The sequence below is a fragment of the Xyrauchen texanus genome, chromosome 38, assembly GCF_025860055.1.
Source record: "Xyrauchen texanus isolate HMW12.3.18 chromosome 38, RBS_HiC_50CHRs, whole genome shotgun sequence".
Lineage (NCBI taxonomy): Eukaryota > Metazoa > Chordata > Actinopteri > Cypriniformes > Catostomidae > Xyrauchen > Xyrauchen texanus.
The window spans coordinates 589,692-617,557 of record NC_068313.1 but is presented as its reverse complement, the minus strand read 5'-3'; the positions used below and the strand labels follow the sequence as shown (position 1 = coordinate 617,557).

At 39.2% G+C, this 27,866-nt stretch overlaps 1 protein-coding gene across 1 annotated transcript in view; it reads right to left on the bottom strand.

Moving 5' to 3' along the window:
• Positions 1–26,695, bottom strand: part of LOC127631918 (importin subunit alpha-3-like) — a 32,177-nt gene extending 5,482 nt beyond the window's left edge. The window contains exons 1-16 of the mRNA XM_052110325.1: positions 26,490–26,695; positions 14,985–15,029; positions 14,516–14,605; positions 11,849–11,878; positions 11,643–11,695; positions 10,427–10,522; positions 10,255–10,340; positions 6,351–6,437; positions 5,870–6,039; positions 5,578–5,622; positions 5,372–5,503; positions 4,856–4,984; positions 3,866–3,970; positions 3,533–3,604; positions 3,290–3,452; positions 2,715–2,809 (exon numbers count right to left, since the gene is read on the bottom strand). Coding sequence (XP_051966285.1) covers positions 2,715–2,809; positions 3,290–3,452; positions 3,533–3,604; positions 3,866–3,970; positions 4,856–4,984; positions 5,372–5,503; positions 5,578–5,622; positions 5,870–6,039; positions 6,351–6,437; positions 10,255–10,340; positions 10,427–10,522; positions 11,643–11,695; positions 11,849–11,878; positions 14,516–14,605; positions 14,985–15,029; positions 26,490–26,558 — 1,467 coding nt within the window. The 5' untranslated portion in view covers positions 26,559–26,695. The remainder of the gene's footprint in view (positions 1–2,714; positions 2,810–3,289; positions 3,453–3,532; positions 3,605–3,865; positions 3,971–4,855; positions 4,985–5,371; positions 5,504–5,577; positions 5,623–5,869; positions 6,040–6,350; positions 6,438–10,254; positions 10,341–10,426; positions 10,523–11,642; positions 11,696–11,848; positions 11,879–14,515; positions 14,606–14,984; positions 15,030–26,489) is intronic.
• Positions 26,696–27,866: the final 1,171 nt, after the last annotated feature.

The window sequence follows — 27,866 nt, the reverse complement described above, 5'->3', positions numbered from 1 at the left end:
GACTGCGAATAGCTAAATTGCATCACAGACAAATGGTTTCATATTATTATACATAGAAATGGCTGGCGAGATAAAATAACTTCCTCTTTATAGCAATAATAAATGTATTTTCTTAATTTCTCCAGTACCGACAACAGAAGCGATAACGTCCGAACTTACCAAAGCCAGTCCTTCAATAGCCTATAAGCGTTGGTATCTTTTATATTACTTATTTCTCTGCATTGAGTGACAACCCTCTCAAATATAAGACACACAAACAGAACAAATAAAAGTCTCAGATTCACTGTCTGTAATTGCAAAATTCTTGCTTACTTATTGTGACATGATAGCAACCCTTCTGCTGTGATAATGCCACTTCAACTACGCTATCAATATCCAAAGTAGCCGAACGTCATGTCGCGTTTTTTCTCGAAGTTGGCAGTAACATATCAAACGTTTTTAATTAAATATAAAGTTATACAAATTTAATCCTTACCGTTTTCTCCAAGGAACTTGGCTCCTTCCTCACTCTGCTGGAAAATGACTCTAGGGGCAGTGTGTGCGTCGAACACGTGTTCCACAACAACACTAGGCTGCCCACAGATGCACCTGCCTAATAATCGGCTTGATATGCGTGGATATTGGCCGATGCTGATTATGTAAAAAAAATAAATAAATAAAAAAATAAAAAAATATCGGCCGATTAATCGGTCGACCTCTACTCTGATTGTTAAATATGTGTACCAAGATACTTCATATGTTCTACCAGTCCACCTTTATGGGTGTGTTGGGATTAAATCTGGAGATGCCAACATGCTAAACATGAACACAATGTTGGTCAATGATGTGCAAACTATTGACCATCATTGATATCAACACCCACCCACTTCATGACAGGCTTGTGTTAGGAGGTAGTTGGGGATGGTATTGACAAACACAGAAGGCAGTGCCCAAATTACATCGTTCACCTGTGCATGTGTCAGATGTGGAAGTCAGTCCACAAAGAGTGTAAGGAAATACGGCTCTGTGTGAATCACTCTACCTTTACGGTGATCGTTTCAGGTTGAGGAGTTGAGTTCATCTTATCACAATCATTTTTATAATGAACTTTACCGTACGACGCCTGCGCTGGCCCGGGAAACCCGATCTTCCCGCCGCATGCCACAGCGATGCCAAGCCAACAGGTGAGTGGCCTCTCTCTGGGCGACGCTTAGCGGACACATCCATCCATCAGTACATTTTGGTAGGATTGTTATATTGCACTTCGTAGGGACAGTTGAGTTTGCATGTTGTGATTGAAAACCTGTTCAGCGTATCCCCTAGACAAACATTTGTTGTGTGTTTGCGGGCAGAGTTCCGTGTCATAACAGTTGTTTGAATAAGCAGCAAATTCAGCAGTTCTCGATGCAACAAAGAACTACAGAAGGTAGTTTCGGTGTTACTCTCAGGGAGGCACCAAAACATCCTTTTCTGACCCGATATCGGAAAACTCCAAATCAGCAGATTCCAATCCAAAAGCAGTGCTGATTGTTTGCATAATCAGTTTAGAATAGCTTTACATATTAAAGAGCACACCCAATTTATTCCACAAAATAATGTGAAGAAACACAAACCTCTAACTACACATTATTTCAATATAAATATACAAAGAAGAATGGGAGAAACTGCCCAAAAATAGGTGTGCCAAGCTTGTAGCATCATACTCAAAAAGACTTGAGGCTGTAATTGGTGCCAAAGGTGCTTCAACAAAGTATTGAGCAAAGGGTATGAATACTTATGTACAGTTTTCTAATTTTAATAAATTTGCAAAGATTTCAAACAAACTTCTTTCACGTTGTCATTATGGGGTATTGTTTGTAGAATTTTGAGGAAAATAATGAATTAATCCATTTTGGAATAAGGCTGTAACATAACAAAATGTGGAAAAACGCTGTGAATACTTTCCGGATACACTGTATAGCTTATTAAGAGAAACTTATCTCCTGGATAATATAGCAGCAAAATAAACCGTAAATCCAGTAGATCTCAGTAGAAAAGATAGCCCTTTTTGTTTTCGCAAAATTCTCAACTTGTATCTGGACTTTAAGAGGATTCAGATCTCTTTTTTTTGTTTACATTAGTTGTAAGATTTCAGATCACTTTTCATTCACAGTTATTTTTTGGAACCCATTCAACTTAAATATTGCTATATTTGTAAACTATAATGATAATAACAACACATTGGGTGAGTGCCATTTTTGATATTTGTGGCTTTAAATAAAATGCACAATTCACATGGACCACTTTTAATGGAGTTTTTTTGGTTCCTTGTCATTTTTAGAGCTTGACAGTAGCGAACATGACTAACATACAGAATCTGATTTGGATTGCGCTCGGACAGATACCCGATCCATCTAAAACGTCAGTATTGGAACATATACCGATCCAGGTATCGGAGCATTTCTACTCGTAACACTAATACTCAATCACATCACGCGACTATGGGCAGAGGAGTCTGTAAAAGACAGGTGCAGCCAAAACTGGTAGCAGCACATGTGCTCTCTCGAGTGTTTCAGCAGAACAAGAGTTATCATCTAGTCATTGCTCATGCAGTAATGAGGCCATTTCTGAAAAACACAAATGCATCTAGGTAACATCTCATCAGAGGGCTGCAGCAGAGGTCTCTGATGGTTGAGAAGCACTGCCCCACATACAGCAAACATCATATACAAATGTGCAGGAACTGTCAGACTTACATCTTCAGATGAGAAGAACTGATCGATTATTTCATAAGCCAGTTTATAGATGTCCTCATTCTCATGATTCTGCAGCTGCTCGATTTTCTCCAAACCTGAACGACACGTGAATTTACTTCATTACAATCCACAAAAAAACAGGACACTTTCCAATCACAGGGCAATGTCTTCGAATAGGGTTCAAAAGAGGGCTTTAGACTGAGATAAATTACTGCTCTTTTTCACCAAAGGAAGGAGATGAGAAATGTTGTTCGTCTATCTCAGGAGATCAAGATAGGAGCTGTTTTTATTTGAAATCCTTTTCATTGAATTTTGCAATCCTGCTAACTAGATACATTTTCATGCCATGTTAATATGTTCGAAAATAATTTATTATAAGAGATTAAACCAATAAAGACAAAGTAAAAGGGAGAGCAGTTTGTACCCTAAAGCTAACACATATGCCATTATGAGAGGATTTCCTGTACTGAAAAGGCACTTACAGATACATACTACAGACTATAAACAGTCAATCATGTATACTACACTACCAATGACTACTGGCTCCAGATCAGAGTGATGTTCTCTCTGCTCACCTCCACACTCCTCAATGAGATTAGCGATGGTCTCCGCATCATCATCAGCCATCTTGAGAATATTACTGAGTCCGTCCAGCACCACCTGCACTACCTGAGCATCCTTCACTGTCAGCAGGTTACAGAAGGGAGGAATCACCTGCTGCTGGATCAGGTATGCCACCTAAAGGACACAATGAACATTAAACCAATACAGTCCCTCTTCTGAAGACACAACCGCATGTGTATGAGTCAATACCACACCTGATCCTTTCTTCCGCTGATGGTCAGGTTGCTGATGGCCCACGCCGCCTCCTTCTGAGTGCCGAAGTCGCCCTGCAATACACAACATTCACCTATATTTAGGAATTTACCAACAGTGAAACAGGGGATGAATGACTATAGAAATGGAATATGTGGGAACCATCTTTAGAACCATTCATGTTTTATGCCTATTCCATGAGTTCTACAGTCATTCATCCTTGCTGAAATATTTTAATTGTATAGAGATGCTGCTGGAGGATTTCTATTTGTATGTCAGGTACAAACTCTTGGAATTAGTTACACAAGCAGACCAGCACAGAGCGCGTCACTCACCTTATCCAGCAGCAGAACGATCATGGGCACGAGATTGGCATCAATAACGGCCTGGACCTGCTGCTGGTTCCCCGCCGTAATGTTGGACAGGAACCACACGGCTTCCTTTAAGAGAATAACATGAGTATCAGACACCGAGCCCATGATGGAGAGAGTGTGTTTGTATGTGTGTGAGAGGGGTTGGATCAGACTGCAGAGCGCTGTGACTGGTATGATCACAGGCTCTGTTGAGGCAGCAGCACAATGGGGGCTGATGGGGAGGGTGATACTGAGGCTCTAATCATCAGCTGGACCGCAATGAAGCCTCCGTTTGGAAGTGGCCCGCTTCAGATGCACTCCTTTATCAGCAGTGTACACTGACCTTTGACACCCGCCACACATCAGACACTCTCTCACACACACACACACACACACACAAATGAACTTTACTTTAACATGAAATATATGCAAGTGTAATCTATGTGTTGATCTTTACATTACTGTGTCTGTATGCATTCACACAAGCGCTGCTCCTCAGTTCATCATATCCAACAGAAAAACACCAAAATAATATGATTGGATGAATCTCATGAAATCTGACCAGAACATGTGGAGGTCACATTTCACTCAAAATCATAGAAATAATATTTTGCATTAAAAAAAACAGCAGCAGCCTATTTTTAGGAATTTTTTTTGCATTGACATTTTCATAACGATCAAGCACATCCCTCATTACCGGTGTAAAATCTGCAAAATATATAGAATTGTGTTTTTTTTTTATAGTGCAGTAATATATTTAAATGGCAAGTATTTACACATTAGCAGCAGAAACTATCATTTCTGCTGACTGTATTACAGTAATGAGAATCTAGGAGAAATGTGTTGGTCATGAAAAAAACATTATGGTCTTAAAATAGGCTTCATATTCTTTATGCAAAGCAATTTTCTGTATGATTATAGTGTGACTCACGGCACAATTGTGTGTGTGAGCTTCAGCCACTCGTGTTTTACCTTGTTGATCTTCTCTTTGGGGTGTGAGAGGAGTGCTGGGAAGTGACCCAGAGCATCACAGTTCAGCACCACCTGAGTCTGTTCATCAGTTCCGGTCACAATATTCCCAACCGCTCGCAGCGCTGCAGTCTACACACACACACACACACACACACACACACACACACACACACACACACACACACACCGATCACTTGAGATTGCAATACACCATGTCCAGACCATAAGCTCTCTCTTCCATGTTAGTTTCTGTCTTAAGCAGCCAGCAACAGGACATTCTGAAGATCGCTTGGTTTCAGTTTCCATGCTGCTGGAATGTTAAGACACAGGACTTACACTTCCTTTATAAAAGCTTGTTTTCTTCAGTCTGTGACATTGTGAAAACAAAAACAGAAGTGTAGAAAATGATTTGATGCGAGCAGAGAGAGTGTGGAGTGACACAGAGATGTGAAACTAGCACAGCTATGTGTCGTGCCAAAAATCTCAGAGCCTGTATTAGAAATGACCATGTCACACCTGCACTTTGACCTCCTGGTGGCTGAGTAAGGGTACGAGGTATGGCACGATACCAGAGTCAATGACCATCTGTATCTGTTCATTTCCAGCATCAGTGAGATAGGACAGAGCCCAAACAGTATCCACCAGAATCTGCTTAGACCAGAGAAAGAGTGTTTACACGTGTGTGCGTACAGTCACATCAGCACACGGGTGGGTTTACTTACATTGACATCAGTGTGGTGAATGAGCACACACAGCGCCGGCAGAATCTGTGTGAGAAAACAAAAGAGATCAATCACACGGATCAATCATGGATTCTGAAGTGCTGCTGAAATGGACTTTCATTGGACTCTGCTTGGACTTAATTTGAAATTAGATTCAAACAATAACTGGACACATGTTTCAGACTCCCTCTGAATGTGGTTTGAATCAGAGTCTTAAACTGACACTTGGATCATGTGACACCAGCATATGACTCATTGGGTCAGGCATACACGTGCTCACAGTGACCCATACCTCCTGGATGGTCTCCGTGGGTGGTGGCGGGTCCTTGTGGCGGCACAGGTTGACCATGACCCAAGTGACGTTGCGGAGGAAAGTGATTGGTATAGAGGGACTGATGAAGGACAGCAGGGGTTTGACCACACCCAGACTGATGACGTAATCTCTGCACTGAGGTCCATCACCTACAACAACATCATAATCACTGTACAGCACATCAACCTCCAGCTCATTATTATTCATGATCTGACGGTGTCATGGTTTTTGACTGTCATGACTAATTTTGAGTTTTTGAAATGAAACATGCATGCCTCTGAAAAATACAGTCTTTAAGAGCCCATGAATCATCTGTTAGATTTAAGATCATCTGAACTCCTACATTTTCAAAAGCAACATTTCACGGTGTCTTTTACTGTATGCAGATGGTGAGTGAAGTGTTCCATGTGAAAGTGTGCAAACTCAAAAGACCTGCTCTCGTTCTGCAGAGATCACTCACCGATGATGTTCCCTAAAGCCCAAACGGCCTGCTCGCACACGTTCTGATGAGGAGAATGCAGCAGACGCAGGAACAGAGGAACAGCATCTACACACACACACACACACACGCACACACAACTGAAGATATTCCAGCAGCTTGTTTAACTGTTGGTTCATTAACATGCGTCACGCCAAGAGTTTCACTAAGGCAGAAAGCTAAAAATACCTAAATTTTTAAAAACATTTAATGTTGGAATTATAAACTCATTTTGGTACATTACTGTATACAGTAAAAACTGTCATTTTAAACCGTTTATTGGCTTAACCGACGATACATGTCATTTCACAGTAAGTATCTTTTAAAAGATTTAACTTAGTTGATGGTGAAAATGAATATGGACCCTTTTCACAGACTGCGATGATGCGCTTGAGTCTTATTTAACAAATCTAGCAAACTTTTTTATATTTGGAATGATTGTGTGAATTTATAACATCACACTGGAATTAATTTGAATAAAACGAGTTACCACAGATGAAGAGGTTTCTAATACTGCTGCTGAAGGGGTGACCATACATTTGTCATTTGACTATTTTAACTTCTCTTGGAAAGTTGTTGAAACGTTAATGTGGCATTTTCTATTAATGTTAGGAGTAAACAGGCATTGTCTCATTCACGCCATACAAGTCTACCCAGCAGTTTTTCCTTCCACATTCCAAATCTGCAAGCGTGAAAAGGTCCTTTCACAATTCTTGTGCATTTACAGGAAACTATTGTTAAAATGGTGAAGAAATGATTGGGTGCTCCCAAAAACCCCTGTGAGAACGATCACATTTAATTATATTTTATGCACACTGCGGTTAATTGTTTTTAGTAAATGTTAACTGCATTATTTTAGGGTCACGTTTTACCCTGATGGGGTTGTGTGGGCGACACTGCGTCTAGACATTTATTTGCCATTGTGATGGACAATTTATCGTAGTTCCCGTTAGTCGGTACATTAATGTTGTCTCATTTAACAATATATACAGTTGTGATGTGCGCGGATAGTCGACAGTCTGTCTACCGTTCGATGCACCACTATTCGAATATCAAAATAACTATTTGGTAATTCACGTGCAATACAGGTCTGCAATCTGACAAGAGCACGACGAGTTCCGACAAACTGCCAGGATTTCTGGCCGGGTTTGGTCAGATTTTCAAGTATAGAGCGAGTTAAGGGCTGTTCAAACATGCTTTTGTGAGCATCCGTTTTTGAAATTATAGATCAGTGATCCTGACAAGTCCTTGATGGACATCTTTGTCATGCAGAATCAGTGCATTTTTAGACATGAGTGAAGTTAACGCATCTCAAAACAGCTGCGTTGTTTCAATGGTTGTTGCATTCTGAAATAGAGTACTTTGTGATAAACACCATTAAATATGATTCCAGGTTGTTTTTTTTAAAGGAAGTGTTCAGCGCTTGATAAACTGTAAGACTGTATGTTTTTCCCTTTTGCTCTGGTGTGCAAATTTAATACAATTAGACAAGTTCACTGTAATTTGATTTTAAACCATTTAAATATCAAAGCACCCGAGACTACTACACCGCAGCAGTGCGACTCCATACCCATGACTTTACTTGTGTTCACTGCCTGACATATATGTGAACATGCCGGTGTAGAGTGCACATTTTGATTGTTTTGTTTGAATTTAATGCAAGATTTGATCATTTGAAGTTCTATGTATTGTGCTATACAGACTCATGTCTCCCTGTGCACATTATTTGCTGCTGTTTTTAGTAATTGTGGAAATTACAATAACATCCTTTATTCCCAAATGAAACCTCAGTTAAACGAATGTTAAAAATGGTAACCGTGCACCTCTCAATATACAGTAGTTAACTGTAAAACATACAGCAACCAAAATGACATCCCACAATGCCTGAAACATGGTCACTGTATTTATGGTAAACTTCTGGCAATCAAAATTGGCAGTGTTTTACTGTAAATGTAACAGGGATGAAATAAGCTGATGTGAGTTCTTAATACTTTTGTTGTTTGTTTTGTAACGGCATGCCAGCTTCTACAGCTAGAACAAAAATCAGGTTAAAATAGAAAAAAAAAAGAAAAAGATTGATCCATCTTTAGATGGACTTATTAAAATCCCTTCAGTTAAATTGACAGTTAAAAACCTTTTCATGGGCGTCGACAATTTGTTGTTGAATAGTCGTTTGATCTCATTTAATGCAACATTAATTTTGGTTTGTTTTCAAATATAAATATCTAAAACTCCATACATTTACATTAGCAGCTATACTGCAGAAGAATTTTTTTCTTGTAGGATGTTGAATATAATATTTAAAATGTTTATATTTTAAAACATCTAAAATCCTTAAAACAAGATACATTTACATGAAAAGCAACATAAGATATTAAGATTAAGTATATTTAGTCTTTACTGCACTGGCAGAAGTGTGAACACACACACAGTCAGAAGTTTACATACACGTTAGCCAAATACATTTAAACTCAGTTTTTCACAATTCCTGACATTTAATCATAGAAAACATTCCCTGTCTTAGGTCAGTTAGGATCACTATTTTAAGAATGTGAAATGTCAGAATAATAGTTGAGAATTATTTATTTCAGATTTTATTTCTTTCATCACATTTCCAGTGGGTCAGAAGGGTACTAACATTCACTTTGTCAGTATTTGGTATCATTGCCTTTAAATTGTTTAACTTGGGTCAAATGTTTTGGGGATCCTTCCACAAGCGTCTCACAATAAGTTGCTGGAATTTTGTCCCATTCCTCCAGACAGTACTGGTGTAACTGAGTCAGGTTTGAAGTCCTCCTTGCTCACACACTTTTTCACTTCTGCCCACAAATGTTCTATCGGATTGAGGTCAGGACTTTGTGATGACCACTCCAAAACCTTGACTTTGTTGTCCTAAATGCATTTTGCCACAACTTTGGAGGTATGCTTGGGGTCATAGTCCATTCGGAAAACCCATTTGTGACTGAGCTTTAACTTCCTGTCTGATGTCTTGAGATGTTGCTTCAATATATCCACATCATTTTCCTTCCTCATGATGACATCCATTTTGTGAAGTGCACCAGTCCCTCCTGCACCCCCACAACATGATGCTGCACCCCCATGCTTCATGGTTGGGATGCTGTTCTTCAGCTTGCAAGCCTCACCCTTTTTCCTCCAAACATAATGATGGGCATTATGGCCAGTTGAATTTGTTTCATCAGAACAGAAGAAATTTCTCCCAAAAAGATCTTTGTCCCCATGTGCAATTGCAAACTGTAGTCTGGTTATTTTATGGTGGTTTTGGAGCAGTGGCTTCTTCCTCACTGAGCAGCCTTTCAGGTTATGTACGACTTGTTTTTACTGTGGATCTAGATACTCGTCTACCAGTTTCCACCAGCATCTTCACAAGGTCCTTTGCTGTTGTTCTGGGATTGATTTGTACTTTTTGATTTTCCCATGATGTCATGCAAAGAGGCACGGAGTTTGAAGGTAAAATTCATCCACAGGTACACCTCCAGCTCAGTACACCTCCTATCAGAAGATAATTGGCTAATTGTCTAAAGGCTTGACATCATTTTCTGGAATTTTCCAAGCTGCTTAAAGGCACAGTTAACTTAGTGTATGTAAACTTCTGACCCACTGGAATTGTGATATAGTCAATTAAAAGTGAAACGATCTGTCTGTAAACAATTGATGGAATAATTACTCGTGTCATGCACAAAGTAGATGTCGTAAATGATTTTCCAAAACTATAGTTTGCTAAAAAGAAATCAGTGATGTGGTTAATGACTTCAACCTAAGTGTATGTAAACTTCTGACTTCAAATGTACATACTCTGCAAAATAATTGAAGGTTGCAGCCCTAATCAGATAACAGCACACAATAGATGAGAGCATGTAGAACATACTTGACTGCACCACGGCCTGCGTCTGCTCAGATGTGCCTGATGCGATGTTGGTGAGAGCCCAGGCTGCCTCGAACTGAAGAGACGGGCTGCAGGAGAGACAAACATGAGCAGAGCAACAAACAGAGCCAGCCACAAACACACACACACACACACACACACACACACGTCTTACTTGTCGTCTCTGTCCAGACAGTGCACGAGGATGGGCAGAATACCAGATTTGATCAGGTCATCTATCGGAGGGTTGCGGTCACTCGACAGCAGCTTCCTGTCAATTAATGACCACAATAAATGAACATTCGAGACATTGTGGAAAAATGCGCTCACCCAATATAAGCTGAATACATGTGCAGGACCACTGATATATAATACAGAACTGGATTGCTCATGACTTCATATCAGTGAAGCCACTGTGCCGCCATATTGCAATGCCCAAACATTCCAATCTCCCTATTGACTTAATAGGAAATCATTTCATTAAGTATACATTAGTCACTCAAACACCGATTTTATCTCTGAAATATACATGTACACCCCTAAAATGAGAACATCCTACACATGTAATTACAGTGGGGAATTTTTCCAGTTTCTTGAAAGCCCGAGCGGTCACACGTGCAGCTGTCGCTGAGATTGAGGGAGCCACACAAAGCAAAGCTGGTTAAAATTAAACTGATACACGAGGTTTAAATGACAAACGAACACATTTATGACATGTATCCATGTATGACTACAGAGAGCACTTCAATATGAAAACAAGCAAATCCCAGGCATTTAAGACGATTTAGAAATCCCAGACTTTTTTTAAAAATCCTTTTCAGGGGAAAGGATATAGTCACCCTAAACAAGCAGATATTTCTGCTTGCATTAAAACTTGACGACAGTTTTGCCACTTCCTTACGTGATTGTGGTGCTGCACTGATAGACTGAACACCGGGGCAGATGGTGCTCAGACATCGTGATCCGTGAATATCTTTTCCCTCCTAACTAATATTATCCATAACAAGCAAATGAAACATTAAACATGATTGTCACTAGAGGGCGAAATGCAACTGTTGTATCCGGAGATCAGAGACGGTGAAACAGGGGTGTTTTCACCTGTCAGACATCGATGCTCTCGGACATTTTGGGCATACCTAGATGGCCTAACACTTCTGGTGGCTTCATCTCCTGCTGACAGTTTACCATTGCATCAGCGATCTCACACACACACACACGTGCACCAAACATCTGTCATCTTTTTTTTAACAAGAATCTGAGGTACTTCATATGGTCTAATTGCTCACTGCAATAAAAGTGTCACGACACAATCCATGTCAAAGCGAGCATTTGATCACGTGTTACAGCAAACACGCAAGCATCATATCAGAGAGACTGTGTGTGTTACTCACCGTGCGGCCTGCACAGCGCTCAGCTGAATGCCCTGATTATCACTGGTCGCATTCTACAAACACACATTCAAAACGGTCACAACAAAAAAAACCAACATGCATTTCAAAAGATCAAAAGTTGTCAATACATGCATCATCTGACAATCATTAAAACTTCTTTCTTGCCGAAGAACCTTTTTACTCATTGTGATGTGTATTTCACTTACCTGCACGATTGCTTCCAGAGAAGTGTTTTGCTGTTTGTGAAAAAAGAAAAGATCAGAAATACTGCAAACTCTAAATGCTCAAAATCAATATTCCACAGATCTTTTAGAAATAAAAATAATTACAATTATATAAGCTGATGTCAGGGCGTAAATGATGAGAATTATTGGGTAAATCAACCAATTACCACAATTCAAAAACTAGGTTTTTAATATGCAGCGGATCACTGGCAAACGGAATCGATATAGGATCATATCATGATGAAACAGGCGGTTTACACCCCTATACAATACAGCTATACATTCATAAACGGACTGGAAAACAAATAGCATAAGATGTGAAACATTACTCAATTATAACATTTTTAATCCTTTCATACTGATGATTTGAAGACAAATTCCAAAGTCTCTTTTAAGTTACCCTCCAAGTTATATTACAAGGCAATACTGAAAATGACTATTTTGATTCTGATTGAGTTCTTGGTAGAGGCACGCAAACCAACAGATGCCAGGGATGGGACGATACCAGTCTCACAGTGCGGTTCAATATATTCATATATGATGAGGTTCACAATTCGATATAATCTTGATTCAATATACTAAAACTTAAATTACAAGTATGGCAAGAAATTATGGTTTTGTTTTTAATGCACATAATTTCTCATCAAAATAAAGTTTTGTAATACACAACATAAACTTAAATAGTTTAAATGTGTTTCTCACCTTTCACATTAAGAAAAGATCAAACAAATGAGTTTTCAAATATATATATATATATATGTGGTTCATTTATTAATGAGAGAGAGAAGTCTTGGTTTTTAGCACGTCACTGTTCTTGGTTACTAAAATTTATATTTATTTTTAAATTTTTCATCTGACTGAAAAGTACAGAGGCTATTAAAGACACATTATTCAATGCAAGTGGAGTCGCCTAATCTTCGAACACACATTACACGGAAGGAATGGTCAATTTTAATCTCAAGCACTTTTCAACAAAGGCGATTTTCCAGGTATTCCCAAACTCACATTTCTAAAAGCTAAATTCAAGCTCTTCAAGAACCTTGTGTGAACCTTGTAAACTGCTTAGAGAAAACGCACATTATGGGTAAAATCAAGCGAGAGAGAGATGATGATGATGATGATGATTAAGGGGTCATTTCATTTATGATCACGCAGACAGAATACAATGTTCCAAATATCGGGTTTTGCCTCGATATGGTTCATAATATTTTTGGTTCACGACATATTCCATACCTAACAGAAGCGAATCTGCTTTTATTGGTGGAAAACATGGGTAACATTTGAGAATGAAACAAACAATAAATTTCACTTACGTGTCACAAGCGTTATTTTTATCTACTCGCTTTTTGTGGGTTAGAGTACTCTACTACAAAATTACTCAATGCCTTTCCTAGCACAAACTGCCCATATTTTTGCCTGAAATGTAAGATATGATTTAAGTTTGTAATATAAAAGCAATATTGCACTACAAAATGTGCCGTTGTTCCGTTTATCAGCACTGTCGTTACCTGCAGGCGAAACAAAGCCATACTGATATAAGGACCAACAGCACTCTTGCTTGTGATACGGATCATCAGTCCCTCTTAACCTCACTATGACTGAGTTTCTGATCACACAATAGGCATTACTGATGTGTCCTGTGTAGTGTTGTCAAAAATATCGATATTTCAATAAATATCGATACTGAAATATCTGAACGGTACCAATACTAATTTCCCCAAGTATCGATACTAGCCGAGCTGTCACTTTCACTTCTCTCCAAAGGCGCGTTGACAAACACCACACACACTCGCACTCCTCTCATTCGCTCTGGTTAAATAGCAAAAGTGAAGTGAATGTAAAGATGGCGAGTGCATGCGCGCTCAGCGACCAGTTTTGTTTGATAAAGAACACAGCAGAAGTGCTATCTGGAAATATTTTTGATATGAAGCCAGACATCCCAAGTCTCCCGGAAGTTCCGGAGTCTCCCGTATATTGATAGCTTCTCCCTGATGCCCGCAATTTAGTTCAAATCTCCGGAATCTATAGCGCACATGCGAGACAGAACATACTGCACGCATAACATAGATAGCGCAGCACACAACATACATAAGCGTGCACGGCAGAGAGGAGAGAGCGAGAGACCTTATGAAAGCTAGTCAACCCCAACCCCCTCCCCTCCTTGACGTTTAAGTATCTTTTGTTGACATTGAGATTGGATTTGATTTGACTTGGAAATACAAAAGATTGCACTTTATTGGTTTTTGAATGTATGGCAATCTGAGAGGCTTTTGAACAAGTGCAATACCTCAGGACATTTTGTTCATGTAAAATATACCTCATTGTCATGTTCTAGACAGTTCTACCCTCTTAATATTGTGGCAGTTTTTTTCTCTGTGGTATCGAAAATGGTATCGAATATCGATATTTTTCAAGGTATCGTATCGAAGTTAGAAATTCTAGTATCGTGACAACACTAGTCCTGTGTTCATGTTTTGGGTTTGTACGGTTTGGTTATGATAAATCATTCTGAATGGGAGAAGATCTTAGCTTAGAAAGTTACAGAATGTTTTCATAGCACAATAAGCCCAACAGATCAGGGAACATTTCATTGCTCATGATATGATGCCTTAAAGGAATATTTCTGAGGGAGACTTTAATTGTTCGGACCGTTCTGAAATCTCCATCAGCATCAGAATCATCACAGATGTCCTCGTGCGGCACGTTTCTCCTCTTCAGCAGGTGCTCGTCTCGTTTATTCTACAGGAAACAGTCAAACGACACTTTCATTCTATATAATGTCATTCATATAAACCACATGTACATCAGCACAGGGCAATTAATCAGCCAACATTTGACCACTGAGATTCAATCATTGTGCCCAATTAACAAGTGATTTTCTGCCTGATGTCAGCTCTGCAGACAGCCTTGTCAATGATGCACATTTTATTGTAGTCTTTTTGTGAACTTGAATAAATGTGTTCAACAGGCGTTCATTCAAATTCAACAATTGTGTGTACATCTTATTCAATTTCATGACAACAAGAGCATTATATTGGACCACTAGTACACACATTCAGTGTTGCTTTAAATCACTGGTCATGAGTATGATACACACATTTTATTCAACAGTTTTTACCTTTCTGAGTTCAACTACCACTTCAGTTCTCTGTCTTCTCATAGTCTATAAAAGAAGAAAATTATTACAGTCAATAATAAATCACAATTACACACAACTAACTCACCCCACGTTAACAAAAACCAGTGATTGTAAGTCGGTGACAGCATCAGTATTGTGTTGCTCATTTCAGTGTATAATACATTCAAAATTAGAATAGCAGCTTTGGTTATTATGCTTCCAAGTAGGGCTGGACAATAATTCAATATCAATAGGTATTGTGGTAATTTTTTTCAATAATGGTGATAAGATTTTTAAACATTTCCGATGCTTCATTACAGCATTTGTCACTGATTAATGTTCAGGGTGCAGCAGTCAGTTCATTGCATTCAAGCAGAGCAGAAATAGCAGAACACAATTGGCTAAGTGCATGACATGGCAGTTTTTGAAAGGGACACAAATAATAGAGCCAAAATTGTACATCTATAGGATGTCTGTACACAAGACTTTTCACCACACGATCATATTATAATTATAAAATGATCTTGCATCCTCCATAATATTTTCGTCATGGACAGAGGTGGTCTCCTATTCAACGGCAGCCATCCCACTGATCTGCCACGTAACATCATTTGAGCAAACCCAAAACAACGGTAGATCTACAATATTAGGCTAATATCAGTTCACAAACGTTATAAATCGCTAACGCGGCTCACGGAAAAATACATCGGTTATTTTTTGTCATGACTAATAACTCAGCATCATCTGTATGCAAGAGAAAATAATCACTTCATCCAATGCTTAAAGTGAATAAAATAGATTTGCCAATGCCAGCAAACATGCTGGAGTTCCACAATTAACAAAGCACTTCAAACTCTTGTGACGTACGGGGGAAGCAGCAGTGGACCAAACCACTGTGGTGCAATCCCCCTCAATGTTTCTGAACTTAAATTTTTTGGCCCATTTGTATTGTTTTACACAGATATTTTAAGTATATATATATATATATATATATATATATATATATATATATATATATATATATATATATATATATATATATATATATATATATATATATATATATATTATATCTCATTATATTTTTTACAATACACAGTAGGGCTGCATGATTAGGGGAAAATGTCATATTGTGATTGAGGTTAATATTGCGATATAATAAACAAATCATATGTGTCAACTTGCTTGGTTATCAAGGAAAATGCACACATAGATTACTGATAATGCTAAAAGGTGTATTTTTCAACTCATACAAACTAGCTACAACTATTATGCACATTCTTTCCAAATTAAAATAATACTTTTACAAAATTAAATATCTTTGCATTACTGCAAACTTGTTCTATTTAATTTAGGTGTAATATTGAGAAAATAACAATAAATAAGAACATACAAATTTTCATGAAAATAAGATTGTCCAATCAAACAGGGACATTTAATCAGGATGTAACATGTACTTTCTATGAGTTCTTTTGAAAAGGATACTGGACATAAGTGTGCTACACACACACACACACACACACACACACACACACACACACACACACACACACACACACACACACACACACACACACACACACACACGCAGGGGTGAGAGACGAGCGTCTCGCCTTAGTTCGCATCAGTCGGCGGAACTTGAAATCTCTAACCGGTCTCGACTCCCGCTCAGATTGGGTTGAAGCGGCTCTGACCGCACCGAGAATGACAGTTTTGGAGTTTGTGTTTATTTACATGTCACGCTCCCGTATTATATGAACTTTAATTATTGCCAAGCTGTGATCTGTGATATTTTTTTTTTGCCACCAGTTCACCGTCGGTCTGCTCGGCGTCCATCTTCACCTGATTTCCACGCTGCACACCAGAAACTCATATGACCACATGTGCCACTCCCTAAACCGAGACTGACTGGTCACGTTTTACTTAGCGGTGCAGAAAATGGGCAAACAGCTTAGAGAGAATGGGCTGTCACATCCACACATGCACTCGTTTATTTAATAAAATCACAGCATTTTGCCATCATATAATCGCACAGGCTGACATCGCGATATGATTAATAGTGTTTAATCGATATGATTAATCGTGCAGCACTAAAACACAGCGTGGTTTTTAATGCCCCAGCAAGTTTTAGTTGGCCACAAGCATTTTTTTCTGTTTTCTGCAGCAAATCTGAGCACTTTAATATTCTTTATCGTCGCTGAAGAACCTTTGATTCAATCTATAAAAGATAAATCAGCCTATGTTGTAGTTTCAAGTTAAAAATATTAATATTAACAAAGGTGACAGTTTTATGTTTATTTGACATTTCTTGTTTATATAAAAGATGACCATTCATTTATTTGTACAGTTATTTCATTCTTAAATATGATAGTTTTATAGGAGGTTTCATTGACTTCATTTTTCAGAAGTTTGTAGGTACAGACATCCGTTGTGGGCGTTCTTGGTAGTTTTTCCTGAGGCTTTTATATTGCTCATATCGATAACGGAATTATATGGTATAGAACGAAATTAAGAAATTTATTTTGATATAAATTTTGGCCATATCATCCAGAACTACTTCCAAGATAACCAATGTGAAGCGGTCCGTTTCAGCAACTAGTCTTGATTTAATGTAAACGTGAAATAAAATAATTCCAGAACACAGTCGTCAGCTTGATTTGCATGTGTAGCCGATATAAAAAAATATGGCATGAAGATGAAGTTATGTAAATTCTATAGATCAAAATTGATTTCAGTTAAATTATCAAGGGAAAAAAAGAATCAGCAATTACAATGTCAATCATCCAGCCAAAAAATGTCATATACATAATGTATATTAACTATTTACAAGTGCTTTGTGTGGTACAAAAGCTTTTAAACTGGGAAATCATTTTTGGGTCCGCCTTCCACCTCCCCCACCACACTCCTCTTCAGAGGACATTTTTAAATCAAACAGATTGGAGGTACATGTAGTGGAAAGACAGGTATATGTTAGAACAGACAATCGTTAGGAAAAATAAGAAACAAAATAGTAAACGTGTATGCATAAGATTTGGGTGTGGATGTTAACAATTTAAAATGAAAAAGGGGAATGAAATGAAACATTGCTAATACAAATAATAAGCTAAGAGATATATAAAGAGTAATAGAGAACGGGAAATTGTCTGTGAATGTGCTTATAGGGTAGGATGCATTATATTATTTGGGAATTGGATGTTATAGCTGGGGTTTGTGGCCATGTACGTGGCCTCGGTCTTGGGGTGGATTTGAAAGAGATTAAAAATATATCCCACGTTTCATTAAAGGCTGATATATTGCTTGTTTTGTAATCGGTTATTTTTCTATTGAGATATATTCTGGGAGTAGATTAATCCAGTGAGTGATGTGACAAGAATTCTTGGATTTCCAGTTTTGAAAGATTACTTTCTTAGCGACAGAGAAATGAGCAGCTGGGTTTTATATTTATTTGGTAGAGTAATTTTGTGTAGTATCACCCAGAAGACATAGCGATGGGGAAAATAGAGTTCTGCACCCCAAGATCTGAGTATGTTAGATACTGCTGTCCAGAAGAAGTGAACTGGTTGGCAGGTCCTAGTGGCATGGAGGTAATTATCGGTGTTACCTAAAGTGCATTGTGAACAAATACCTGTATCGGCCATTTTAAACATTTTGTCTTGGGTGATGTGTTATATTGTATGAGTTGCAAGTTTGTGTTGGTGGTCATTGAGAAAGTATTATTGCAGATGTGTGTCCAGATCTCAGAGTTGGGAGAAAGGGCTACATCATTATCCCATTTTGTAGTTGGGAGTGTTACGGAAGTATCTATGTTAATACGAGTTTGTAAAGTTTGGAGAATTTTGACATCTCATCATGTAATTTTGCCGGTTGTATTGTGTTCTTAGTAATGTTAATTTTGGATTTAATTAAGAATTTTAGTTGTTAGTAGTGGAGGAACTGGTCTTTCCCAACCCCATACCTCTGGATTAGTGCATTCAATGATATGAGTTGGTTGTTTTCGAATAGGTGGTGGAGGTGGGTGATACCGCAGTGCTGCCATGCTGGAAAATAGACAGGGCGTTATGCAGTTTGAAATCCGGATTGTGCCAGATTGGGGTGCATTTACATGGTGCTAGTGATGACTTAGTGATTTTATTAACTTTCCACCAGGCTCTAACTGCACTGCAAGTGACGTGTGTGTATATTGATTTTGTTCTAGTTCTTGCCATGGATTATTGAAGTTGTGCTTTCGGGTCCATTTTAATAAATATTGTAATTGATTTGCCAAGTAGTAGTACAGAAAATTTGGTGCTTCCAAGCCTGTGTGATTTCCTATTTTGTAATGTAGAGAGTGAAATTCTAGGTTTTTAATTTTTCTAGTAATATTGAGTGGTTAGTGAATCCAACTTTTTGAACCATTTGTCAGTAGGAGTGATGGGAATCATTGAGAAAAAGTTAATTCACCCGAGGTAATATTTTCATTTTAACTGAGGGGACTTGTCCAATGAGAGCGAGTGGTAGTTTTGACCATCGTTTAAAGTCGTGTAGTTGAGGTGGAAGAGATCTGACATCTGATGAGAAATGTTAATGCCTAAATATTTTATGTTACCAGAGAGAATAGGGGAGTCGTCGTGGGCTGCAGAATCCCAAGCATCTAAAGAGTGCTAGTAAAGTTGACTTGTTCCAATTTATTGAATAGTGTGAAAGAGAATTTATTAATGTTGTTGAATGTTTCCTGTAGTGACACATGTGGGTTTTGGAAGTATAATAATAAATCAGCCCAGATATTATACACTGTTCCATAACTGTTCTAGGAGGACAACATTTCAAAGAATTAAAAATCCTCGGGCTCTGGAGACATTAATAGACACTTACGTGCCGAGGCTGATAGCCCTGACAAGGCAGCAGACCAGGGAGTCAATTTGGTCAGAGTTTTGGGAACTGCGACTAGATCTGCTGAATATGTTGGCAGAGCTGACAAAGGTCATTGTGGACTTGGGAGGATCTTGCTGTGATATGTCGATCGATTACTGCCATGAAGGCAATATTTACTGATGTGGTCATAAGAGTGGGGGATGTCGAGAAACAAATCGATTATCTGGAGTCATCAGAAAGGGAATTATCTGGTAATCTGCTAGTGACCAAACTAGAGTGTGTCTAGAAGTTGGAGGACATGGAAAACATAGCTGGCGAAATAATGACCGTATCGTGGGAGTAGAGGTACAGAATATGGTGGAATTCCTGGATGGGCTATTTTGGAATCTGCTCGACATAGCAGGCCATTAGCTTGAAATAAACAGCTCACAGAATTTCTGCTCAGTGGTCCGCTGAAGGAGACAGGCCCCGATTAATTCTAGCCAAATCTGTGAGATCATCCAATAAAAACCTTGTTTTGTGCGAGGTGAGGAGTAAAGGAAGGCTTTCTTCGAAGAACAACAGCATTTTCTTGTTCCCAGATTTTGCGGTCTCAAGAGAAATGGGATCGATTCAAGGAATGCAAGAAACTTTCACGTCAGCGGAAGGTCACTTTTGCACTGATATTCCCGGCCAAATTGAGAATAGATGCCAAGGATGGCCATAAAATATTTACATGCCCACAGAATGCAAATGTCCTTCAATGGAGTGATTAGTGTTGTTGTACCAACATTGCCGCTGAGTGGACCGACTCACTGAACATCCGTTTGACAGTTTGAGAAACCTGCAAAAAAAGTGTGTGTGTGTGTGTGTGTGATGGTGCCGCCTATTAGCTGGAGTTTATTTTGTGGCCAAAAATATTGGCACCCTTGTTAAATAGGAGCAAAGGTGGCTGTGAAAATAAAATCTGCATTGTTTATTCTTTTGATCTTTCTTTATAAAAACCTAACCTTTAATTGAAGAAACAATTAAGAGGGGAAATCTCAAATATTTTTCTCCAAAAACACGTTGGCCACAATTATTTGCACCCTTACAAATTCCTAGGAGTACAATATTTTAAATTTTTTAGTGCACCTGGGTGACTAGGAATATGACATTTTTCAGCCATGACTTGTTTCACAGGGGTATAAATATGAGGTAACACACAGGCCAAATTACCTTAATCATCAATCACAGTGGGTAAGATTCAAGAATAAAAGTTCTGATGTGGAGCAAAAGGTTGTTGAGCTTTACAAAATGGCAAGTGGATATAAGAAAATAGCTAAAAGCATTGAAAATGCCCATTTTCACCATCAGGGCAATAATTAAGAAGTTCTAATCAACTGGAGATCTTAAGAATCGGCCTGGAAAAGGACGCGTGACTATATTGTCTCCACGCACAGTGAGGAGGATAGTTCAAGTGGCCAAAGAATCACCAAGGATCACAGCTGGAGAATTGCAGAAATTAGTTGGGTCATAAAGGTAAAATGATCATATCAGACATCACCACAAGTTGTTTTGGAGGGTTTCAAGAAAAAAAAAAAAAAGCCTCCGCTCTCATCAAACAACAAACTCGAGAATCTTCAGTTTGCCAGACTCTACTGGAACTAAAAAAATATATATATATATATATATATATATAAAAAAAGCTTTTTGGCAGCAAACACCAGAGATGGCTTTGGCACACGCAGAGATGAAGTATCCAATGCCCATGGTTAAATGTGGTGGTGGATCTTTAATGTTGTGTGGCTGTTTTTCTCCCAGAGGTCCTGGACATCTTGTTCTGATACATGGCATCACGGACCATCATATACCAATAGATTAAAAAAAATCTATACCTGACTGCCTCTGCCAGAAAGCGTACAATGGCCCCCCTTGTTGGATCTTCCAGCAGGACAATGATCCAAAACAAACATAAAAATTAACACAAATATGATTCACTGACAGCAAAATCAAGGTTCTGCTATGGCCATCCCAGTCCCCTGAACCCATTAGAAAACCTGTGTGGTGAACTGAAGAGGAGATCCACCACCAACAATCTGTAGAGGTTCTGTATGGAGGAATGATCTCGGATCCCTTTTTATGTGTTCTCCAAACTTATCAGGCATTATAGGAGAAGATTTATTAAAAGGGTGCCAATAATTATGGCCAATACGTTTGAGAAAAAAAAAAAAAAATTTAATAATAAGATATCTCCAGTTTCAATTGTTGTACTTGAATTAAAGGCTAGTTTTTTTTTTAATGAAAATATTTTTTTCCCCACAGTCTTCTTTGCTCATATTTACCAAGGGTGCCAATATTTTTGGCCACCACTGTACACCCCTTCATGGCAACGGAATTCCCTGATGGCAGTGGCTTCTTTCAGCAGGATAATGAGTCCTGCCACAATGCAAAAATTGTTCAGGAATGGTTTGAGGAATATGAAAGAGTTAAAAATGTTGACATGGCCTCCAAATTCCCCAGATCTTAATCCGATTGAGAATCTATGGGATATGCTGGACCAACAAGTCCGATCCATGGAGGCCCCACCTCACAACTTACAGGCCTTAAAGGATCTGCTGCTAACGTCTTGAGCCATATACCACAGGAAACCTTCAGAGGTCTTGTGGAGTCCATACACCGACGGGTCAGAGATGTAGGTCCCCCTCGAGTTGCCAAAACACAATATTAAGCTGGTATTTTAATGTTATGACTGATCAGTGTAGGTCATAATAAAGCATCGACTAATTGCCAACTAAGCATTTTGCATGACCTAATCTAATGTGAGAACTGTATATGCCCAATTAAACATTTATTAATGATCCATTACTCGGAAATCTTGGCCGTGAAATGACAATCTCCACAGCATCTTAATCAAAAAGGCTCAGACACTAAACCTTTTTTAAAAAGGAAGAAAATACACAGCTAATATCTACATTATCTTGTGTGCATGAGAGTCTGTGCATTTGTGTGTGTGAGACAGGGTGTAAGTGAGTGTGTGTGCACGTGATGGTGTGTAAGTGTTTGTGTGCGAGTACGCAGTGAGGGGAAAAAGTATTTGATCCCCTGCTGATAGTGTATGTTTGCCCAACGGTAGGTTAATTTGAACAGTGAGCGACAAAACAAAAACAACAAAAGTCAAAAATTAAATAAACTGAATTGCATTTTACTGAGAGAAATAAGTATTCGACCCCTCTGCAAAACAGGACTTAGTACTTGGTGGCAAAACCCTTGTTGGCAATCACAGAGGTCAGGCATCTCTTGTAATTGGCCACCAGGTTTGCACACATCTCAGGAGGAATTTTGTCCCACTCCTCTTTGCAGATCTTCTCCAAGTCATTAAGGTTGAGGCTGACATTTGGCAACTCGAACCTTCAGCTCCCTCCACAGATTTTCTATGGGATTAAGGTCTGGAGACTGGCTAGGCCACTCCAGGACCTTAATGTGCTTCTTCTTGAGCCACTCCTTTGTTGCCTTGGCCATGTGTTTTGGGTCATTGTCATGCTGGAATACCCATCCACAACCCATTTTCAACGCCCTGGCTGAGGGAAGGAGGTTCTCACCCAAGATTTGACGGTACATGGCCCCATCCATCATCCCTTTGATGCGGTGAAGTTGTTCTGTCCCCTTAGCAGAAAAACACTCCCAAAGTATAATGTTTCCACCTCCATGTTTGACGGTGGGGATGGCGTTCTTGGGGTTATAGGCAGCATTCCTCCTCCAAACATGGCGAGTTTAGTTGATGCCAAAGAGCTCGATTTTGGTCTCATCTGACCATAACACTTTCACCCAGTTCTCTTCCGAATCATTCAGATGTCCATTGGCAAACTTCAGACGGGCCTGTACATGTGCTTTCTTGAGCAGGGGGAGCTTGCGGGCACTGCAGGATTTCAGTCCTTCACGGCGTAGTGTTATAGTGTTGTCACGGTACCAAAATTTCAGTAGTCGGTACCGATACCAGTTAAATTTCATGGTTCTCGATACTACAGCAAAAATATGCTAATATGATAATGTGCTATTGAAAACACCAGTTTAGTTATTTTTAATTATTAGTTTATTATTATTTTCCAGAATTTTTTTAAAAAGTTGAATTTAATCATCAAAATGGTGTCGAATCAATAAATTCTTAACTTTTAACAAGTGAACATAAAACTTAAACATGTCATTGCTTTTTTTTTGCCAAACTTTTATTCAACAGGTGTCTTGCTTGTGATACTTCGATTAATTATTATTATTATTATTATTATATAGAATAGAACATTTTACTATAGAGTTGTAATGTATTTTTATTCAATTTCAGGCATCTAGATTTTATTTTGAATCGTGCTTTAGTATGACGTGTTTTTTGCCAGATGCTTCACTTTTCTGGATAAACGGTTTGAGACACTGCACAGTGTGATCATTGAAGACTTTTAAGTCACGTCTGAAATCTCATCTCTTTAAACTGGCATTTAAGTCTGATGAATGAAATGTAGGACACAGTTTGAGTGTTTGTATTTTAGATTACTGGTGTTTGTGTATGTAGTCATTTTGAAATTTTATGTTTTAAATTATATTACTGTGAGGCACTTTGGTTAACTGTTGTTTCAAATGAGATATACATTTTAAATTATATAAATATATATTTTACATGATTCACAATGGAGTACTCTGCTTTGTCATCTCATACAATGTGAATGATTCTCAATGTTTGTGGAGTTTCTAATGGATGAGAGGTTGGATTTAAGGTACACATCTCTTCCACAGTAATATTGCAGCCTTTAGCGGTTTAAAATATCATACTAGAGCATTCCACGATTTTAATTTAATTGTCCGTGTCAGTGTACAAGAAGTAACAAACAGAGCCCACATTTTAAAGCTGTCGTGTGTCAGTCATACTGTGTGCTGGTACTGGGTAGATTTGGTGCTCGGTACAACCGGTTCTGCAGAAACACTGGTACCGTTACATCTGTTTTTAGTTTAGTATCGACTTTGTACCGAAGTACCGGTACTTTTGACAACACTAGTGTGTTACCAATTGTTTTCTAGGTGACTATGGTCACGGCTGCCTTGAGATCATTGACAAGATCCTCCCGTGTAGTTCTGGGCTGATTCCTCACCGTTCTCATGATCATTGCAACTCCACGTTGTGAGATCTTGCATGGAGCCCCAGACCGAGGGAGATTGACAGTTCTTTTGAGTTTCTTCCATTTGCGAATAATCACACCAACTGTTGTCACCTGCTCACCAAGCTGCTTGGCGATGGTCTTGTTGCCCATTCCAGCCTTGTGTAGATCCACAATCTTGTCTCTGACATCCTTGGACAGCTCTTTGGTCTTGGCCATGGTGGAGTTTGGAATCTGATTGATTGCTTCTGTGAACAGGTGTCTTTTATACAGGTAACAGAGATTAGGAACACTCCCTTTAAGAGTGTGCTCCTAATCTCAGCTGATTACCTGTATAAGACACCTGGGAGCCAGAAATCTCTGATTGAGAGGGGGTCGAATACTTATTTCCCTCATTAAAATGCAATTTATAACATTTTTGACAATTTTTCTGGATTTTTTTTGTCTCTCACGGTTCAAATAAACCTACCATTAAAATTATAGACTTCTTTGTCAGTGGGCAAAAGTACAAAATCAGCAGGGGATCAAATACTTTTTTTCCCCTCACTGTTTGTGTGTTTTTGTGCACGAGTCTGTTTGTGTGCAAGTATGCATGTTTGTGTGTGTGTATAGGAATGTATGAGTTGGTCTGTGAGTGTTTGTGTGTGAGAGTGTTTGTTTATGTTTCTGTGCGAGTGTGTCTGTTTGTGTGAAAGAAACTAAGTGTGCGCGCGTGAGAGAGGGTTTCTGTATGCGAGTGTGTGTATGTGTGTGGGAGAGTGTGTGATTGTGTAGGTGTTAGAGAGGGTGTGCAAGTGCGTGGGTGTACGAGAAAGTGCGCGAGACTTGTGTGGGGGTGAGCGTGTGCATTTGTGTCTGTAAGTGTTTATGAGACTGTGCGTGAGAGAGAGTGTTTTAGTGTCCATATTATCTAGAAGCACACACGTGTAGAAAGTCAATATAGTGTCCACACAATCTATAGGAGCACACATATGATGTGGAAAGTCAATATAATGTCAGTATGATCTATAAGCACACACACATGTAGAAAGTCAATACAGTGTCCATATGATCTATAGGACCACACATGTGAAGCAGAAAGTCACAATAGTGTCCATATGATCTATAAGCGCACACATGTGATGTAGAAAGAGGCGTTGAGAGGATGTTGTGCTAACAGTCATGCTAACGGTCATGCTAGCAGTCATGTTAGGTGTAATGCGAGCACCGAGGCCTGATCACAGCACAACTCGAACCCTGAACCCTTCATCACAGCTCACAAGAGCGTCTTACAGCTCTACACATCATTATGATGAATAAAATACATACTCGTGATGATCTGTGATCAGTGTTAGCTCGAGGATAACAGGGAGGTGAGGGCCCGGTCAGATAGCCGCACTGCTAACAGTTTCACGTCACCTCTCAGAGTCATATAATCACTCTCTTATAATATAAACACTCATACTTCCCTCAGAAACACTGTCTGTATAAGATCAGATCTCGATTCTGTGTGAATCTCAGCTTATTTCTCAGGAATTACGTTTAAATGTGATCGACGTCACAGCGCATTTACCTCCAGATCGCGTCCTTTATTCTTGAAGTTCTTCAGCCGCTGGTTGTCCAGTTTCTCGTTGTCACTCATGTTTATCGCGTTGTGTTTTTATCGCGTTATAACTCGATGTGTTTGTAGATGTGTCCCCGCGACTCGTGCAGATACCGGACTGTTTTATGCTAATGAAGAGCGCGCTGTATGCTGGGATTGCCGGTGTAACGTGAACCGAGAGCGCGCGCAGGAAACACCCGCGAGATTAAACGGGACTTTATAAACGCGAGACTGTACTTGCCTTTACAAACGCGAGACTGTACTGGACTTTATAAACACGAGACTGCACTGGACTTTATAAACACGAGACCGCACTGGACTTTATAAACGCGAGACTGTACTGGACTTTAAAAACGTGACTGTACTGGACTTTACAAAAGCGAGACTGCACTGGACTTTATAAACGTGAGACTGCACTGGACTTTACAAACACGAGACTGCACTGGACTTCATAAACACGAGACTGCACTGGACTTTACAAACGCGAGACTGCACTGGACTTTACAAACGCGAGACTGTACTGGACTTTAAAAACGTGACTGTACTGGACTTTACAAAAGCGAGACTGCACTGGACTTTATAAACGTGAGACTGCACTGGACTTTACAAACACGAGACTGCACTGGACTTTACAAACGCGAGACTGCACTGGACTTTACAAACGCGAGACTGCACTGGACTTTACAAACGCGAGACTGCACTGGACTTTACAAACGCGAGACTGCACTGGACTTTACAAACGCGAGACTGTACTGGACTTTACAAACGCGAGACTGTACTGGACTTCACAAACGCGAGACTGTACTGGACTTCACAAACACGAGACTGCACTGGACTTTACAAACACGAGACTGCACTGGACTTTATAAACGTGAGACTGCACTGGACTTTATAAACACGAGACCGCACTGGACTTTATAAACACGAGACCGCACTGGACTTTATAAAAACGTGACTGTACTGGACTTTATAAACACGAGACTGTACTGGACTTTACAAACGCGAGACTGTACTGGACTTTACAAACGCGAGACTGTACTGGACTTTATAAACACGAGACTGTACTGGACTTTACAAACGCGAGACTGTACTGGACTTTACAAACGCGAGTGTTATGATCCCTTGTTGTCTGCCCTGTGTTTTCTGTTTCACTCGTCACTGCTCACGTTCCATGTCACGTTTTCCTTGTTGTCCGCCCCGTGTTTCACTCTCTTTGTATTAAAACTACATTTCCCATCTTTCCCGGCCCTCACTGCCAGCACAGTGTTATTGTCCGCACCTGTTCGTTATTTTGTTATCACCGTGTCTGTGTATTTAAGCCCCGCTGTTTTTCCTTTCCGCTGTCAA